Source organism: Anser cygnoides, chromosome 5 (assembly GCF_040182565.1).
Source record: "Anser cygnoides isolate HZ-2024a breed goose chromosome 5, Taihu_goose_T2T_genome, whole genome shotgun sequence".
NCBI classification, from domain to species: Eukaryota; Metazoa; Chordata; class Aves; order Anseriformes; family Anatidae; genus Anser; species Anser cygnoides.
In genome coordinates, this window is record NC_089877.1 from 35,712,475 (window position 1) to 35,730,403 (window position 17,929).

The following is a 17,929-nucleotide window of genomic DNA, read 5'->3' on the forward strand; positions in this document are numbered from 1 at the left end:
TTTATAAGATACTTGAATGCAATCTTCCAAGGGCCTTTCACTGTTTTTAAGTCAGACTTGGGCTGAAGTAGAAACAACATTAAAGCTTAAAGCTGTCATCCCTTGCTCCAAGAAATGTTTGTTTCAGAATCCAGGTCTTCTGCTATAACCTTTTCATGTTTTAAAAGCCACACAGACACAGAATAGGTAAGTTACACTGGACTTCAACATCCACACTCTTCCCTTACATCTCTGATCCCTGAACTACAGACATATTTGAAAGCATCTCAACACTGCAACAGGCAAGTGAATAAATCAAGATCTACTTTAATTTAAAACACAGGTGCAAAGGATTCACAACTACAGATGAGCAGGATCATTTGTTTCAAATTATAAATCTTTAAAGCCCTGCTCTTTTGCATAAAAAAGCAGTATATCTGGAATACAGAAACATTTTACATCAAAAACTTTCCAGTGCAGCTAAGGAAGAACTAAACAAATTCATTTCAATTAACTTCATCAGCCCCAAACTTAGACATCCAGTCTAGGCAAACCACCTACGATCCCTCTACTGGCCACAGGCAGAGTGGTATCGAGAGAAAGCAATTTCATCCTTCAGCATGTATCTAAAATGATGGAGATGAATCACCCTCTGGAGGTGCTCTTCTCACCATGGTCTACAGAGGCAACCTATATGCTTTGCAGTCTGGGTGCCCACCATTTAGGTGACTGTCATCAGTGCAGATGAATTCCATCCCAAATTACTTCAAGTAATCAACTGTGGCTTCAATTTTGAAGCAGGATCTGTAACTGGAGTAAATAGCAGAGGATAGAGATTATTTACATCTTCTGAAGAAAATGCGGTTATGAGGTTAGTATCTGAGACAGTAAGACTGTCCCAAGAATAACTTAAATTCCAATAAATTTGTATCTGATTTTCAAAATGGGATCCCAGTTCCACATATAAGACTATATTCTTAAGACCTCACAAAAGTGCACACCATCACTGTACAATGTTACATCCTGACCTAGAGTCCAATTACCTCAACTACCTCACTGATCAGAAACTGTATCATACAAAATATCTAAATCTATTTAAAAATAACAGAGAGCTTAGACAACCAGAAACCTTCTGAACATATCAGCAAAGGGGTGGTGGGGAAGGCGATACCAATTACAAAACATACATCAAAAATTTCCCTTCTCCCCGTGTTCTGCAGCAGCAAGCAGGGGAGACGAAGGCTGAACAAACAGCCTCACCGTGAACATAAAAATCTCTCCTGGGACATGCAGGACAGCTGAAATGTTTTCATTCTGTCCCCTAAAGCATTCCCAATGTGCTGCCCCACACTTATCTCAGGGCAGCGCTTCTTGGCCCCTCTTGTGAGAAAGGACTCAGAAGGAAAGCTGCCTGGAAACCACAAATAGGAATAAGCTTCCCTAGAGTCTCCATTCCAAACAGCACTGGAGGTGTTGCATATTATGAATTTTCAACCACAAAATCCTGGTGGCAAGAACAATTGTCTTCACAGAGTCTACTCTGAGGCCTGCCTCCAAGGGTTTCCCCTCCAAAAGTTTAAGATCATGAAATGGATTCAAGACTGACCACTAAACCATACATATTCCTCAGCAAAAGAGAAGCATGTTGACGCAAGAGAGCTGTTTGAAAATAAATATGTACATATCACATCTGCTCCCTAGGAACATATGTACAGTTTTCTAGGTCCACATTTAACTGAAGATTAAAATCATCTGTGGAAAAAGTCTCAGAAGAGAAAAATTGTTAAGTCTTTGTGCATTGTTGGACAGTTTAAAGGCATCTGTGCCCCAAAATGTACATTTAGGTCAGCTCAAGACTCCAGTGTACAACTAACAAAACAAAGATCACATTTCTAACTGGGAAATTATGTTCCAGTTCAGTAGTCAGCAGCCAAGGTTTACAGGAACTTGCAGGCATTCGGATACACCACCTCAGACTCCGCATAAAAATGCCTTTCTTTGGAAGAAGCAATCCAGAAGTCACGAAATACCTGCTTTATTCTTGAGACATACTTGGTCTTATTAGGAACTAGTACATATTGATTGTCTTCAGCAAATGAGAAGCCACAAAGGCCAAGACCGCAAGGACAATATTCACATTCATCCTGTAAGAAGATCACTGACAAGTTCCGAGCACCATTCCCAGGACAAGACCGCCTGGTCTCTTGGTTATTTGTAAGTGTTACTTTTTCCTCCTATTTTCCCCTTACGTGAAGTCAGCAGGTAGAGGTACGCTTTCTGTATTGCTGGATAAGGGGGACCAAGCACTCTGGAAGTCCTGTCTGGAGCAAAAAGGGGTGATCCAGAAGCTCTTGTGCCGTTGCTCTTTCTAGCGGTTCCCGGGTCAGCATCCTGTCCAAGAAGTCTCTCAGAACTGGGGAAGTCTGTGAAAAAGCAACCAACCAAGTCAGCGAGGTAGAGGAACGAGGCAACGGGTCATTTGACAACAGGTTGCTGTGGTGGGTTTGCTTAAAAAGGACCTGTGCAATTCAACTTTGTAGCCCTGTTTTTGCACAGAAACATAACAGGAGACAGCATGTTTTTTATGGAATAATGGTAACAACTGTCTGTCACCAGTAGGCACATTTACAGGCTGCTTGTTTTTAAGGGGGCACACCAAACTAGGACAATAGTGCCTGCCATGTCCTTTCATCTAAGTTAATTTTGTTTCCCATTTTATTTGTTCCTTTCTGCATTTCAGCTCAAAAATTCAGTAGACTTCCTAAGGCACATCACTTGGGTGAGAAGGGTTGAGCAATTCCTTCTTTTACTGGGCACAAGAATGCGGAAAAAATACTTAAATTTAGGTACTTAAAATATTTTAAAATATTTAAATATATAACCCAAGTAGGATTTGAGAATCTGGAAACCTGATGCTGCCGCTACAAAATTAAGAAACTACATAACAGTGTACCAAAAGAACTGTATGACCTCAGCTGGCCTGTCCTTTAAAATACAGGTATCGAGGCCAGCTGAGTCGCCAGACCCAAGAACCACTGAAAGGCTCTGCACATCTCTTGCTGGTAGTAATCCTCTGTAACATTAAAACTGGATAAAAAATTAACTTGGTGCATATTTATTTATTTTAATGTCACTAATTACGTCCATTTTAGATTGAGGGCACTTTTCTTGCTCTGGTTAACTTAGTAGATCACAAAATACTGTTCACAGTGAGGCACAGCTTATTTCAAGAGTGCTTTGAACAACCACTGTGATTGCCAGAGGATGAAGGCACAACACAGCTGAATGTCGGGATCCAACCTTTATCGCTCTGTCAATAAATCTACCCATGCTTTAGAAAACCAGCAAAGATTATCCCAGGTGGTGTCTGTTTAGTCTGTTGCACCCAATGCTACAGCAATTGACCCCAGCGAACCATTAACTGCAATCAAAATGCAGCAGCTGTGGATTCAGCCCTCTTAGCTCCATGCAGACAGCAGGGAGACAGGAGGATGGCCAGAGGCCTGTCGATCCAAAGGTCTGCTGAAAGCCAGTATGCTTCCCAGGATGAAGTGGAACAGAGCAAGACTATGAACAGCTCTGGCTCTCACAGCTCACGGTGGGGTCATCTCACCCATCAAGGTGCGCGATCCAGACCAGAACTGGCTTTACACTAAGTAAGTGGGTTCAGAATGTGACCTTGAAACTTCAATTAGTGTTGCAAAGGCAAATAGGAAAGACAGCAGCTGTTGATGTTTGAGTGTATGCTGTTAGTTCAGCAGCCTACTCTGTTAAATAATTCAGTTTTAGCAGCTGCAGATATTCTGATTAATTGGAAAGGCCGCATAGCTTGGAATGCTGCAGAAGCTATTTGATCTTAGAGGCTTGGACTGAAATGAAAAGAGGATGGCTCTAAGTGATGACTAAAAGGTAATCACTGCATTTCTTATGTCACTACTAGTTTTTCTTAAGAAACCATGAAGCTGAGTTAATCTTCAAAGCAGCTGCAGCGTCCCCAGTGAGCTGCTGTCTTGTTTTGAGCTCTCTTGCTCTGACCATAACACAGCCTCTGTATTCCTGAAAGCTGCTAAGCTGGAAACTCTCCAGAGCAAGGATCCTCCTAGTTATTTCCCTAGAAGATGAGCTACTCTATTGACAACAGCAAGATACTAACTATTGCCTCCATCAGAAGCAGCTTTGATTTGCATTACTAGGTTTATGCCCTAGTGACTTTACATTATTAGGACTGTTTCCCAAACCAGCCACTAGCTGTCAGCAGCAGCTTGCATCCACTGAGGCAAAGAAGGTCCAAAGAAGTTCCCCAAGAAACATGTTCTAGCAAGACCGTTTTCACAGCCAGCTCTTGCAGGGAACAGCTGGTATGGATGTTTCCCCATGATAATCATCAGGTTCACAAGTGCTTTGCTGGTATGCTCACCCTGTGGAAATTTTTCAGTTTGGGAGGAGGACTGTCACGGAGTCTCTTCATTGCCTGGACTGGAGAATCACTAAAATAGGGGGGTTCTCCATCCACCATCTCTATCACCATGATTCCCAGAGACCAGATATCCACCTGTGGGAGCCAATGTTGCATCAATACACAGCTCAGAGCAACAGGTCCTCACTATGCTGCTTTCACAAAGGCTACAACACCCTTTCCACGACAAATCTTACTGAGAGCATAAACCATTAACCCACTTAATGCTACTGGATCCCTTACTGCCATTTAACAAAGACAGCTTTCCACTGATCCATGCCGGTGTTGCAACATGCAAAGGTCTGCAAGTAACTGCTTGTGCTACACCTGGTCGGTCGGTAAACAAAACTAATCAGTCTGCTGCCACCTGCCCATAATTTCAGAGCTCCCATTTGTGTCTTCCCTGCTCTCCTCCCCACCCCTCACGGCATTGATTGATTTACTGATCCATATCACATCGCAGGCTGCTCCTTGCTAACATCTGTCCACACTACAGCATATACAGGCCTATGCCAACCTTCAGGTATAAAAATAGAGTAAGTTTACACCTTGTTCCAGGAAGCTGAACGTGTTTGTTTTTTTTTTTTTAACTTTATTTATTTTTATTGCTTTAGGTCAAATTGATATCATCACAATCATATCTGCAATCGTAGTTATAGTTCTATTTTAAATAGATCCTAGATGCTTTTCCTGGAGAGCCTAATATTTTAGTGTGACACCTCAGAATATCATTTGCTACCTCTTCTGATATTAGGAAAGTGGTCCCTTACCTCAGTAGTGTATGGTACCCTTGCAATAACTTCTGGAGCCATCCAGTAAGGCGTACCTACTAGGGACTTTCTTTTGGGTACATCTTTACTGATCTGAGCACAGAAACCAAAATCTGAGAGTTTGACCTGTGCGAAAAGAAAAACAACCAAACTTTAAAATAATTTCTAAGCTATGTGGAGGGAAGCACCAAAGATAAAGAATACAAAAGGAATAAGAGAATGAGGTATAAACAAAAGACTGAGAACAGAAAGGAAATAAGGAGACAGACTAAAGCTACAGCAGTAGAAGACAGGAAACAATTTTTCAGAGGAAACCTACCCTTCCATCCAGTGTCAACAGAATAGAGTCGCTTTTAATGTCTCGGTGAATGACCCCCTGAGAGTGAAGATATGAAAGAGCCTGCAGCACTGATTCACACACTGTTGCAATTTGCTCTTCATTTAGCCTGAAATTAAGGACATAGGTTTTTAACTGCATTATACTCTTCTGTGGATAGCATTAACTCACAAGTCCTGTGTAAAGGCACAACACAGTTTTGAAGCTGAGCTGCACATAGGTATTTTGGTTCCCCATGACCATTACTCTCTCCCTCTTTTTCTATTCTTTTACAACTGTGTTTTACTGTTGAAAACATTTTTGTCTTCATGATTAGCAACTTAAAACTTTAATAAGTCTAATTCAGAGAAATTGCATTTTAAATCTGGTATCTCAATTCATCAAGCAACATGCTGTTTCAAACAATTGCGATGTGCAAGACTGCTTCTTCACGCCAAGATGCCACAGGAACTGTTGAGACAGCTTTTTTCTTTTAAGCACATATAGTGAAGCTGTTGTTCACAAGGCCTATTGTGCAACTTTACGCAGTAAGGATCTAAACAAGTAATTTTATAGAGAATGGGGGATCCCCTGCAGATTTCATGCAGCTAGACAGCGTGGATAGTCTTATACCTAACTAAAGGTAGCACAAATAGGTGGAGATGCTGTCATTCCTGAATGTTAGTAATCTGTTAGCACACTGTGTAAGAACACCAAGAAACTCCTTAGAAACTTCTGCATATGAAACACCAAGAAACTCTTTAGAAACTCCTGCTATGTGGACTACCAACACAAGAACCTTCATGATCAAATGTAAGTTAAAAAGGGCAGAAATGAAAATTATCTCTTGTAGCTGTGGCCAGCGGCAATGGCTTCTGCACATGTACACCGAGGAATGCTAGAAGATACGTACTTCAAAGAATCACTGAAGGCCCCTATTTGAGTACTTTTGATTCTCAGCCTGTCTCTAGCAGTTATTTCAAACCACTCTTATTTGAGGGCATGGAAATGATAACTCTTCAAATCCATGTCTGCCGGTAAGACTGAGGAAAAAAGAGAGCTCGAAATGTAGAACTGTGCAGAGCACACAGCACTTTCTGAACAGGTAAGAGCAATTTCTATACATTTAGGAAGGAGGTTGCACCATCACCTGAGAAATTCATATTTCCAGTGCTTGATTGTTATTCCACATCTCATTCTACAAAAGTGACCCTCTGAGCAGGACACTGCGTATTTTGGCTGCACTGTGCCATGTCTATGTCAGAAATGTATCTGAAGGATGGCAGGGGGCTACTTTTGCCATTACAATTTAACCTCTGAAGGGAGAGGTACAAAGACTACCCCAGTACAGAACCTAACCTATTCAGAAACAATGTTTTTTACTTTGAATATAGCATGAGCTATAGGGAAAGCTGATACTCTTCTGAGCTTTGTGGTTCTAGAAGATAAAAAGGGGTATACTTTCAGCCTGTAATGTAAGGAATTTGGTTTCAGTCAAGTGATTGCATAGTGTAAGAGAGATTACTAGGGGATTAGCTCACTCCTGGAGATGCAAATCAGTTATCACCTTCAGCAAGTATTTAATGAGAGGAATGACGGTGTTTTCCTCCCTGTGAAATAATGATAAAGGCTTTCAGCTTACTTTTGATAAATGTTATGGTTATAACAGATCCTGTTTCCACTATGTGGAAAAACAAGTATTCATTAAAGGGTTCAAAGGAAGGCTTTGTAAAATAACATCTATGCTGACATCCCATGATGTAATTCTGTCTCAATGGTGGATACAGACTACATAGACACTTCATAACTCTTTCTAGAATATGTTGTGGGGTTTTTTTTTTGTTTGTTTGCTTTGTTTTAAATTATAGTTCCATTGGCTCTACTAATACCAGCTAAGAGCTACAAGAGTTTCACTGGCTCTGCAATGCCAGGACTCAGCACTTTTCAGGACTAAACGTTCTGTTTCCTGTGCAGGAGCACATACGGGACTTTTAGCGAAACCTTGGTTCTCAGTCCCTGAGATGTACCTCTGATCAAAAAATTGGAGGGCTGGCCAGATAAACGTCTCCAAAATTTTTAAAAGTAAATACAATTAGCATTAGCAATACAACTTAATTGTAATCCAATTAATATTCTGAATCTTTTAAAAGAGGAAAACTCATTCTACAGAAACTCTTGGTCAGTCTTTTCTTTGGAGCTCCCTGTGCCAGTTTACAGCCTTGCAGGACTGCTCAGCAGCTGGGCGAGGGCAGGTAAGACACTGTCCTCATAAACACATCACCAAAACTCTTTGAGAGTGTGACTCCGAAGAGGGCATTTGAGAACAATTTCTTTACCCTACAGAAATGCTTTGGGCATTAATGAATATGAAGTGGTGTGGATACAAAAACCAATTTAGGAGAGTGTCCAGTAGTTGCTATCTTTAGGCAGTGAAATTTGGGAAGGCGCCCAGACCTCAAGGATCTGCTGCACTTCCCCAGAGGAGTTAGCCACAAATTCCACCTCACTAAGGTTGTACCATGTCAAACTATTTGCACATTCTTTAATAGTTATTCAGTGAGCTTCCTGGCCAAAATACAACAGATATAGTAAAAGATACTTTTTATAAGTACTGTGTTTTACAGGGGAGGTTATCAAGGAGATAAACAGTGAGTATCTAAAGAGATCAGTATGGTAACAAGTTCCCTTCAACACCAGAAGCAGATCTGAATGCTTCAAATGGATGACAGTTATGAAGCATAGCAGTTTCAGGGCACTGCAATCACAAGCATCACAAGAGCTCTGAGGGAAACTATTCTTCCCATAAATATCCACTCTTTTGTTGTCTATGAGGTGGACACATAAGCACTGATACTTCGGGTTTTGCTTCGTACCTGATCTGAGACACGATGTCTGTGAGGGCTCCCCCCTGCAGGAACTCCATCAGCACCCAGAGCTCCTCTCCCACGAGGTAGCTCTTGTACATCTCCACTACGTTGACGTGTTGATAGTCCCTCATTATCACCACCTGTAAAAACACAGGGAACGACTGACCACCACGCCACAACTTATAAAATCTAATCCTACCTACAAAGCAAATATGTGGAACTCTACAAGTACAATGCAGTAGCCTCCGTCCCTGCAGTCATTCTTTACCTTGGTACTAGCAGAATTCTGTTAAAAAGATGTCTCCTGCCCCCCCCCCCCCCCTTTTTTTCTTTTGTTTGTTTTGTTTTTTAAAACCACATTTACTGTTACCATGGCTTTGTGGTGGACAGAGAACCCCACCTCTCTACGTTTACCTCATTAAAAAGGAGCTCCCGGCGCTGCTGCTTTCTCAGGTCCATCATTTTCACTGCCACCTGACGCCCTGAGTGCTTCTCTCGAGCAATGCAGACGATACCTGTGGACCCTTCACCAATCTTTACATAGTTCTCCAGCAACGTCCGGGGATCCCCTTGGTCCACTACCATCCTAAGGGCAGCTTTGAACTGCTCATGAGTCACAACCACTGGGTCCTCACTGGCCGGCTGCCCTTTCACAGAAGAGTCCTGGGGAAGGTGAAGGTTGCTAGAACTCGTCTGAGTCTGACGATTTCTTGGAGACCCTGCTGGTGACGGCCTGCCTTGGGGCACTGCGATCGCCTTCTCCGTGGTTGGGGATTTCTGGGGAGTTCCAGCTTCCGAAATCATCCTGGGGAAGTCAGACGCAGGCTGATCTGGTGGAAGAGACTGGGCTTTGGTTGCAGGGCTGTGGGGTGAACCCCATTGCTGGGGTCTGAAGAAAGCATTAGGCTATGGGAAGAACAAATATGAAAGCAGAAGAAAGAAAAAATGCTGGTTAGATTAAGTGGCAGGCATCAGCTGCATCTTATGCCACTCTGTCCTAATGCATTTTGCAGCAGACAAAGCGCTCTAGGTTAAGAGCTCTATGTTCTTGTCTCCAGGCCTGCCCAGCATATTCTGCATGATTAGGGGAAGCCACATGGCTGTTGATTTTCAAGAACTGGCTAAAGGATGGATGCTATGCTTTAAGGACCTCCAAGATATGGCAGGAGCTCTGTTCTCAGAGGGCTAGATATCAGCTCATGCTTAAAACAAACAAATCCACCCCCCCCCCACACACAGAACCAGCAGTCTGCTAAAAAGCATTTCAACCTTGCCACCAAAACTCAGGGGCAACCCGAGTTGCAGAGAATTTGAAAATCCTTTATCCCTCTGTTCCTCTGATCTTCCTATACACAAAAAGAAAGAGGATTCCTGCCAAAGCTGTAAATCACTTTGATGTCTTGGCCTAATTCCCTCCGGGTAATTACACTCTGCCTACGGAAAACTCTCCCTACACTTTCCACTGGTACCTGCAGAGCATTCCTGTCGATCAGGCACAGAATTAGCCCTCTGTTTTGGGAAAAGCACAACCAGCCAGAACAGCTGCGGATGGCCAGGGCAGCACTTCAGCTGCACGGAGCCACCTGCCACACCACGGGCTTACAACTGGTCTCCGATGAACTGGGGTTAGCAGTGCTCTTTCCTGAAGTACTCGAGGCTTTTTGGAGACCTCCCACTCAAGTACCAAGCCGGCCCAACCCTGTTTAGTTTATGAGATGTAGTAAGATCACAGCCTGCGGTAACGTGGCTTCAGGGTATGCATTCCCATGCTAGCACTACAATCGGTCTCCCAAGAAGGAGAAGTCTTGAAGCACTCGTACTCATCCTCAAAATGCTGACTAATTATAACATCTAGCAGGTTAGGTATAAAATGCATTATACTTCGTCATATTTACAGTAATAGTGGATCTGACAACATAGCGCTTCGGAAAGAGCCAACCACCCATTCGTATTACAGGACAAATAAGAACTTCAAAGCAACAGGCTTTTTTTACTCTTACAATCCAGACAGGTTGTTAATAAAGCTAATAATATGGGCATGGGAACTGAAGATTTGTGGCAGAGAAATTTTTAAAAGAACATTCATTTTTCTCTCAGAAAATATTTGTATAGAATTTAATTACATCCACCTTGCTTTTTTAAAAATCAAGGATTTCTGAGAACAGTAAAACCTGCATAAGCCAAGCACATGCACAGCTCATTCTCATATGCACACAGCCCCTGAACGTATGATTTAGCAGGTCCTGGCACCGTGGTGCTGGAGTGCACAAACACAAACTGCCTGTCAGAAGTTACTTCCTCTTCATTTACCAGCTCCACCCCTGCAGTTCTGTGGAGACATGCTCATGGCAGCGAAATATCTATTTCCCAACTCTTGTTTTGTCTCAGGAGGGAGGAAAAAAAAAAAAAAAAAGTTTTATATAACCTAGAGCAGGCAAAAGGGCACAACTCGCATGCAAGCTCACACATGTTTGTCTAACCACACATAAGTATTATTTCCTGCTCTGGTTATTTGAAAGCCCCTGTACACACGTTTGCAGTCGCTGGACATTTTGATGTGTCACTGTTCTCCCGCTTCTCCCCCCCATGCCACGCCAAAAGGAGAGAGCCCTCCACCTTCCCACGGTGACCATCGGCAGCCTGTCAAGGCACACTCCCCCCCATTTTCAGTCAGATATCCCCTCTCCATTTCTTTTGCAATTAGACATTTCTTAAATGTCACAGCTGCACACCATCATCTCCATTTGTAAGGGAGATTCCAGTTTTAATCACTGGAGATAAACAATTGCCAGTGATGGCACAGATCCTTCATTGGAGCAGGGAGATGGACTAGATAACCTCAAGGTCTTTCTTACTCTTCTCGCAAATAGCTCGAGTTCAAAACACACCCAAGCACATGCACGCACACGTGCTATCTGGCCAGTAACCTCTGCTCCTCCTTGTGAAAGTGCAGAGGCATGGTAAAGACACTCTTGCCAGAGAAGAAAGAAGAGGTTAGTCCTCCTAAACACTCAGGGACAGGCCTCCAGCCAGTACAGATCAGCCTAGAGTCACTGAGACAGCATTGAAGTATGGTTTGTGCTACAGAAGAACTGCATTCCTCCAAAACCCCACTGCCTCAGGAAGGGAATCTTCAGGGAGAAGGCTGCGTTGGAAAGCCTTGAGCCTGATCCTTATGCAAACTGCAAGTGTTCCTGCAACAAGCTGGGCTAGAGCTTGCAACATGTATTAGAGCAATCCGTTTTGTTGGGCCAGTGGTTCCTGTCATCTTCCTCTGAGTTCAGGACTCCACGCCTGCAAGAAATTAGCCTGGCCAAGCACCAGCACAGCACAGCCTTTAAAAATGCTCAACAGCTGTGCAAGGACAATGAGTGCTAGGTTAGTCTGTGATGAATTAGAAGCAGTGGCCTGAGGGGCTGTATTTCCTATCTAGTAAAAGGACCTGGAGTTTTTCTCATAGATTAATAAGTGAGTCACTCATTCAGGGTAGCTTTCCTGGGGGAGACGTAGCTATGAGCTGTCCCATCTGCAGCAAAACCCAAGTCAGATTTCCTGTTTGACAGTACTGTGGGTGCTGATGCAAACATTCCTGTTGTAGGCAAGTTGGCAGATAAGCTATAACCACCAGACTCCCCTGAAGTAGTCGTATTTTGCACAGGCAAAATAATACATTCCTAATGTAAATTATGGAAATTTCCCGAATAGCAAAGGCACATTTATGTTAGTATAAGGGTATTTAAGTTATGCCTTTACAAATACAAAAGGGCAAAAATTAGTAAGTCCACTATCTCCTTCCCACCTTACACCCCTGCATGTACAGCTCCACTGAAAAGGCTTTCTGATGGAGATAGTGCTGCTGTTTTGAGCTATGCCTAGCAGTATACGCTGTGAAGCCTAGGAGTATATGTTTCCTCTGGCCAGGACTATTTTGATTCCAGCATTAATCACGACAGTAACAGCTGTTTGTGCACTGTTTGCAATTAAATTTGTTCCACTGTTTAAGTAACCTCTGGAACTCTAAAGTCAACACTGCATTCATTCACTTAAAAATAAGGAATAACTGTACCTTTATGTGCAGGGAAGGGCCTGACTTGTTTGAGCTGCTGGAGGAGGGGAAAACACTGCGTAACAGCCTCCTCTTCAAGCTGTTCTCCCTTGATTTGGAGCTAGGGCTGCCCTCTCCTGAGGGCCTGGAGTTTGCTTGTCGTACTAGACAAGGTTGAGGCCAGCACTCTTCTGAGCTCTTTTTTCCCATCTTGTCACTCTCCCCCAGCAGAGCAGGCATGTGCTGCAGACCAGAGGTGCGCTGGAGGCAGCTGCCATCAGCACCCTGGAACTCCGAAGGCCCAAGGGACTGGGCTTTTGTAACCATACCGTTGGGATGAGACTGTCCATCCAGTCTGGGTTTGTAATCAGGCCACATAGTCTGCCTCCGGGTCACCTTGGTCCCACCATTGCAATTGAGGTAGTTTCCATATCTGTCTGCCCAGTCTGCTTCAGGGCTCTGAAGATACATGTCTGGGGGTCTGTCTTCCCCCAGGAGCCCAAGGGACTGAGCTCTCCTCCTGCTGGTGGGGCTCCTTCCCCTCAGAGTGTTGGAACTGATGGCAGAAAGCTTCTGGATATCGTTGAGTATCCCAGAGATATAGCCTTCCACTTCCACGGTGCTGCCTCTCACCACTGTCTGTGAAACAGAGAGAACAGGAGGAAAAGTTAGAGATTTACAATTTGAGGTTCAGTTAATCTTGACAAAGTTTAGATTTTGTCTGTCTAGCCAAAGCAGACCCGGGGAATTTAGTAAAGTAAATTAAAAAATAATAATAATAAAAGGACAGAAAAATTTAATTTTCCTTTACTGAGAGAAAAAAAAAATGAATCACTGGGTGACATGCTTATTTAACAGAGGCAGCAGTGCTTTCAGCCAGAACAGTGAATCCTGCTGCTGCACTTGCATCCTAAAGGACAACCTTAGAGCAAAACAGGGAGTATTTAGCACTCCCTCCTGTGCCATACTACATCACTAACTTAGGCTCAACAAGCTCCTGAGAACTAATACTTCTCCAAAGAAGTTAGAGCATGCCGCAAGCTCTATCTGCAAGAATCACCTTGCCATTCCAGGATAAGATTCATCACTCCCCTCTACCAGTCTCAGTACCATTGTAATCAGCATCCCTTAGTCTGGTTGTCTACTGTTTTTGCTAATGCATCTTAATCTTGACCACTGAAGACCACATTGTTCCAATGCTGTATTTCTCCTCTGTTCTGCCAAGCTATTATAATTAAAAATGATGAACAAAGGGTCACACCAGCTCACAAATGCCTTGTAAGCAAGTGGTGGAGAACAAGGCTTCCATCCAAACAAGCAACAGCACTACAGAAGTAGGACACTTGAAGCTGTCATTATATTACATAGCGCTCTACCTTGTTTATTCTAGAACTGAAATGCTTACAGAAGCTTTTTTAATGCTGGAAACCAAAATGTTTCATTTCTTCACAGAAATTCACAGCATAGAATCACTCCTGCACTTTCATGAATCTCTGCCTGAGGAAAATCCTTCCCTGGAGTGATGGCAATCTCCTGTTTGCTAACTGAACTCTGGGGATCTTCTAAAGATGCTGAATTAATTACACCAAGCCTAATATTTAGCTGGTACAAAACAGCAGCTCCGGTAATTTCAACAGAATGCCACCACAGTGCATGAAATGCACCTGGCTTGCTCAGTGTCTGGGAACAAAAGGCAAAGAGAAAGATTTTGTCAAACAAGGTCAAGAAAGGATAATCCAACCCATAACACTGCACACACAACATCACCTGCAGCTGAAAATTCTGCTCTTCAGTCCTATTGTAGCAATATATCTCACTCACCATATACATGCACCTTCCTCTGCGGCCCAAGCTGCTGTCAAGTAAATAACACGCTGAAGGCACTAACTCCTCAACCTGGTTCCATCATTTTTGCACAAAACTTGGTAGGAAAAAAATGCCAGAAATAAAGAAACCCAGTCTTTTAAACTTGTCGTTGGGGTGGGAAGAGTCTTCTCTGCACTCCAATTCATCCTTTAGAGACTTAAGACATATCAGGTTACTTCAGTAATGCACTCAGTTAAGAGCACAAGATCGTAAATGAGTCTGAGCAAGGACAGATGGAATGTTCATGTCCCTAAGTAACACAGCCCTCAGCAGGATGCCTCCACACCCTTGCACATGCTTGCACAGGGAAGATGGGAGAGAAAGAGGCCCTCCTCCACAGCTCACTGATGTGCTCAATGTTTCTACAAACTTGGAAAAAGAATAGCTCAAAATAAAGTTAAAAGAAATCTCAAGATGCCAAGTAGTCCAAAGTAGAGGGACAAAAATCATTCCAGAAAGGACTTCCGTCCAGCATGTTCACAAAATAAGAAGTCTCCAAGAAGAGATGCTGTTGCCTCTTCAGAAAATCCATTAAATTGTTCACCTTATATTTTAGACAAAAACATCTCAAAATTAGACTAAGTCACTCCCGTTGTACTTCCAACCCATGAAGTCAGTCCTATCCCCTGCAGACAGTGAAGATGGGAGTTAGCTGTACTTTGCAGCCATATTTAAAGACTGCATCAGATTAATGAATAAGCATCTAAATTTGAGGCAAACCTATATGGAATGCTCTTACAGACATCCTGTCTTACTGACCAAGATCTAGAAGTGATATTTTTAAAAAGAAAAGTGACCTTCTACAAGCCACACACAGTACATGTCAAAAAACAAACAACAAAAACCATACACGCTATGGAAGCTGAATCCAGAACCTTATGTATAATGGCTCAGCTTAACAGGGCCTATTAGCACTTAGAAAAATATATATATATCTTACCATTGATTGGTATCATTGAACAGGAATTTGTTCAAGTGAAGTTTAACAGGAATAATCAACTATACAATGCAATCTAAAAGCGTATTTGCACCTGGACTTACTGGGAAAAAAAAAAAAGTATTCATTTAAGAGTCTTTTGCAGTTTTTAAAGACTATTGGGCATTCTAACCTCTTGTTCTCTTAAAAGTTTTGCAACTACTTCTTGCTTTTACCATCTACAGATATAAAAAGTCATAGATGAAAGTACTGACCAGTATCAGACTCAGGAAAAATTCCAGTTTCTCCACTCTTTGTGGACATTTCTATATTTGACAGTGATGCCTCAAAGTATTCCTTGAGTATACTTTTCCTAAATACTTAAGAAAAACTTGTCCAGTTTGCTTTGGAAATGTCATAAGCAACAGTGTCAAGAGCCTAACTCAAGTTGTAGGAGACATCCATCATTTCTCCCTGACCCAAAGCCTGTTACCTTGTCATTGAAGGAAATTGGGTTGCTTGCCATGATTGGCTTGTTCTTGATAAATCCACACCGGCTACTAGCTACTTCCCTGTTATCTTCTAGGAAGTGGTTGCAAATAGATTACTTGCCTATTTGTTCCAGTTTCTTTCCGGGAATTGAAATTACTCTGACTGATCTGTAATTCCTTGAATTTTATTAGGCCCAGCTGACTTGAAAATATCTAACTTATTTAAAAAGTCTCATGTGTTCTTCCCTTATTTTAGCCTGAGTTCCTATCCTTTTGTGCTTGTGTTGTTAGCCAACTGATCAGTTAACCTTTTCCTGAAGAAAGACATTAAACATTTAAGAGTTCTCAGTGTCATCTGTTATTAACTTTCTTCCACAATGAGCAGTGAACTAATTCTTTTCTTCATTCCCCTTCTCCTCCTCCTTAGTGTACTTGTGATGTTTCCTTAGTGCTCTTTATGTTCTCTGAGAATAACATCTCTCTTTGTGCCTTGGCCTTCCAGTTTTGTCCCTACATAAATTTCTTTTTCATTTGCCCATTATAAATTGACCTAGTTTCCACTTTTCTGAGCAATCCTCCTGCAGTTTAAGCTCATCAGAGAGCTCCTGATCTCAACAAGTTGGTCTCTTATTACACATTTTCTGTCTTCTCTGGATTGCAGTTCTGTCTCCTACTACATTTTGAACCTCAAAGCAGATTCGGGACACCATAAAACAAAGACAATACCCTTTTTATTTTACCTGTTCTTCCTGAACAAGCTTTTCCCTTATAAATTAGCATTCTGCTGGAAGATCCTGATGTGCCATTTAAATCGCAGGTTTGGTTTTGCATTACTACTTGTATTATACTAAAATGTAGTCCCATTTAGTCCATTTTAGGCATCTATACACATAAGGCTAAATATATTCATTAGATAGACAGCTATGTTCTTTTAAGTCCCTCCCAAAATCCAAGTAGTAATATCTCTATTTTACAACATACTTTTCACTTTTTAGGCTCTTGTAACATTCTTCTAACCAAGAACAATAAGTTCCCACAGGCTAGCAAGACTTTAAACACAGTAATTCTGTCACCATCTTTCATTCCCTTTTCCAAGAGGCCATCGTGAATCTGCCTCTCTTCACACACCAGGTCCCTGCAGACATTTATGAGCACACAGTCTCCAGATGACCATTATGAACCGCCATCCAAGCAAGACAACCATCTAAATTCACCCATCTGCAAGGATCAGTAACCTTTTTCTCCTTACTGAAGGACTTCCTTTAAGGAAATTCTCCTGTTTACTATGCCGCACTTTCTGTTAAAACTGCTGGTTTATAAAGCCTTTTAGCCTAAACCCAAGCATAGTTCTGCTCCCCGTTCTCTCTCATTCACTTAGACATCCACGAACTGCAAGCTAGTGCTACCCCGCTCTCTCCCACTCAGGCTTCCCTGTCAACTTAATTACCAGCCAAATTTGCTCACCCACGAGAATGACAAACTTGCTAAAACAGGTCTCTCTACGAACTCTCCTCTTCACTTCCCTGTACAACAGCTGAATATATCCGAGTCCCTGTCAGCTACCATGCGAGCTTTCACAGGTCCCTGTTCCAGTGACAGGCAGCCAGCTGGTTATTTGAACAGTGACACTACTGCAACTAAGGATACTGAGGTCCTTATTTCTGATGAACTATCTCCTCAAAAAAAAAAAAAAAAAAAAAAAAAGCAGTGTTATCAAAGCCCAGACCACTGCTGTCCACTGAACTCATTACAGGCCCCAACCTTAGCCTTTCTTGAATGTATATGGGGTTCTGGAGACATTACCTCAGCTTGGCCTCCCTCCTAGCCCAGGGAAGAGGAAAGAGTAGTCTTCCTTTCTTACCTTCATAGGTTGGAGTTGCATCCGGGTGATCCTTGAAGGGTCTACCACTGGCTTGGGGCGCCTCAACGTGTCCAGAATATTCTGCCATTGAGGTGGTAGGCCCACAAATTTGCCCTCCTTTGGGTCAAATGAAGTGTGGACACGATGCTCAAAGTTCTGCGGAGCTGATATCTCAGGGCGTTTCTTCTTCTTCTTGCGGAACATGGTGCCTGAATCAGAGATGGCAATGTAGTCAGTGCTCTTGCATGTCTAGATGCGATCTGCCCAATCAGTAACATCACATATTGATTATATCAGTTAATTATATTGTATTAAAAGCATTCTTCAGTGACAAGCACTTGGACAACAATGGAGCTGACAGG

General features: G+C 42.5%; 1 protein-coding gene across 10 annotated transcripts in view; it reads right to left on the bottom strand.

Annotated features, from left to right (window-relative positions):
* Positions 1-285: 285 nt before the first annotated feature.
* The window catches only part of PAK6 (p21 (RAC1) activated kinase 6), a 41,418-nt gene continuing 23,774 nt past the window's right edge, over positions 286-17,929 (bottom strand). For all 10 annotated transcript variants that reach the window (XM_048064942.2, XM_048064941.2, XM_048064937.2 and 7 more), the window contains 8 exons: positions 17,568-17,776; positions 12,455-13,072; positions 8,803-9,294; positions 8,395-8,528; positions 5,525-5,651; positions 5,206-5,331; positions 4,397-4,531; positions 286-2,402 (listed from right to left, as the gene is read on the bottom strand). In XM_048064942.2, coding sequence (XP_047920899.1) covers positions 2,235-2,402; positions 4,397-4,531; positions 5,206-5,331; positions 5,525-5,651; positions 8,395-8,528; positions 8,803-9,294; positions 12,455-13,072; positions 17,568-17,771 — 2,004 coding nt within the window. In that variant the 5' untranslated portion in view covers positions 17,772-17,776 and the 3' untranslated portion in view covers positions 286-2,234. The remainder of the gene's footprint in view (positions 2,403-4,396; positions 4,532-5,205; positions 5,332-5,524; positions 5,652-8,394; positions 8,529-8,802; positions 9,295-12,454; positions 13,073-17,567; positions 17,777-17,929) is intronic.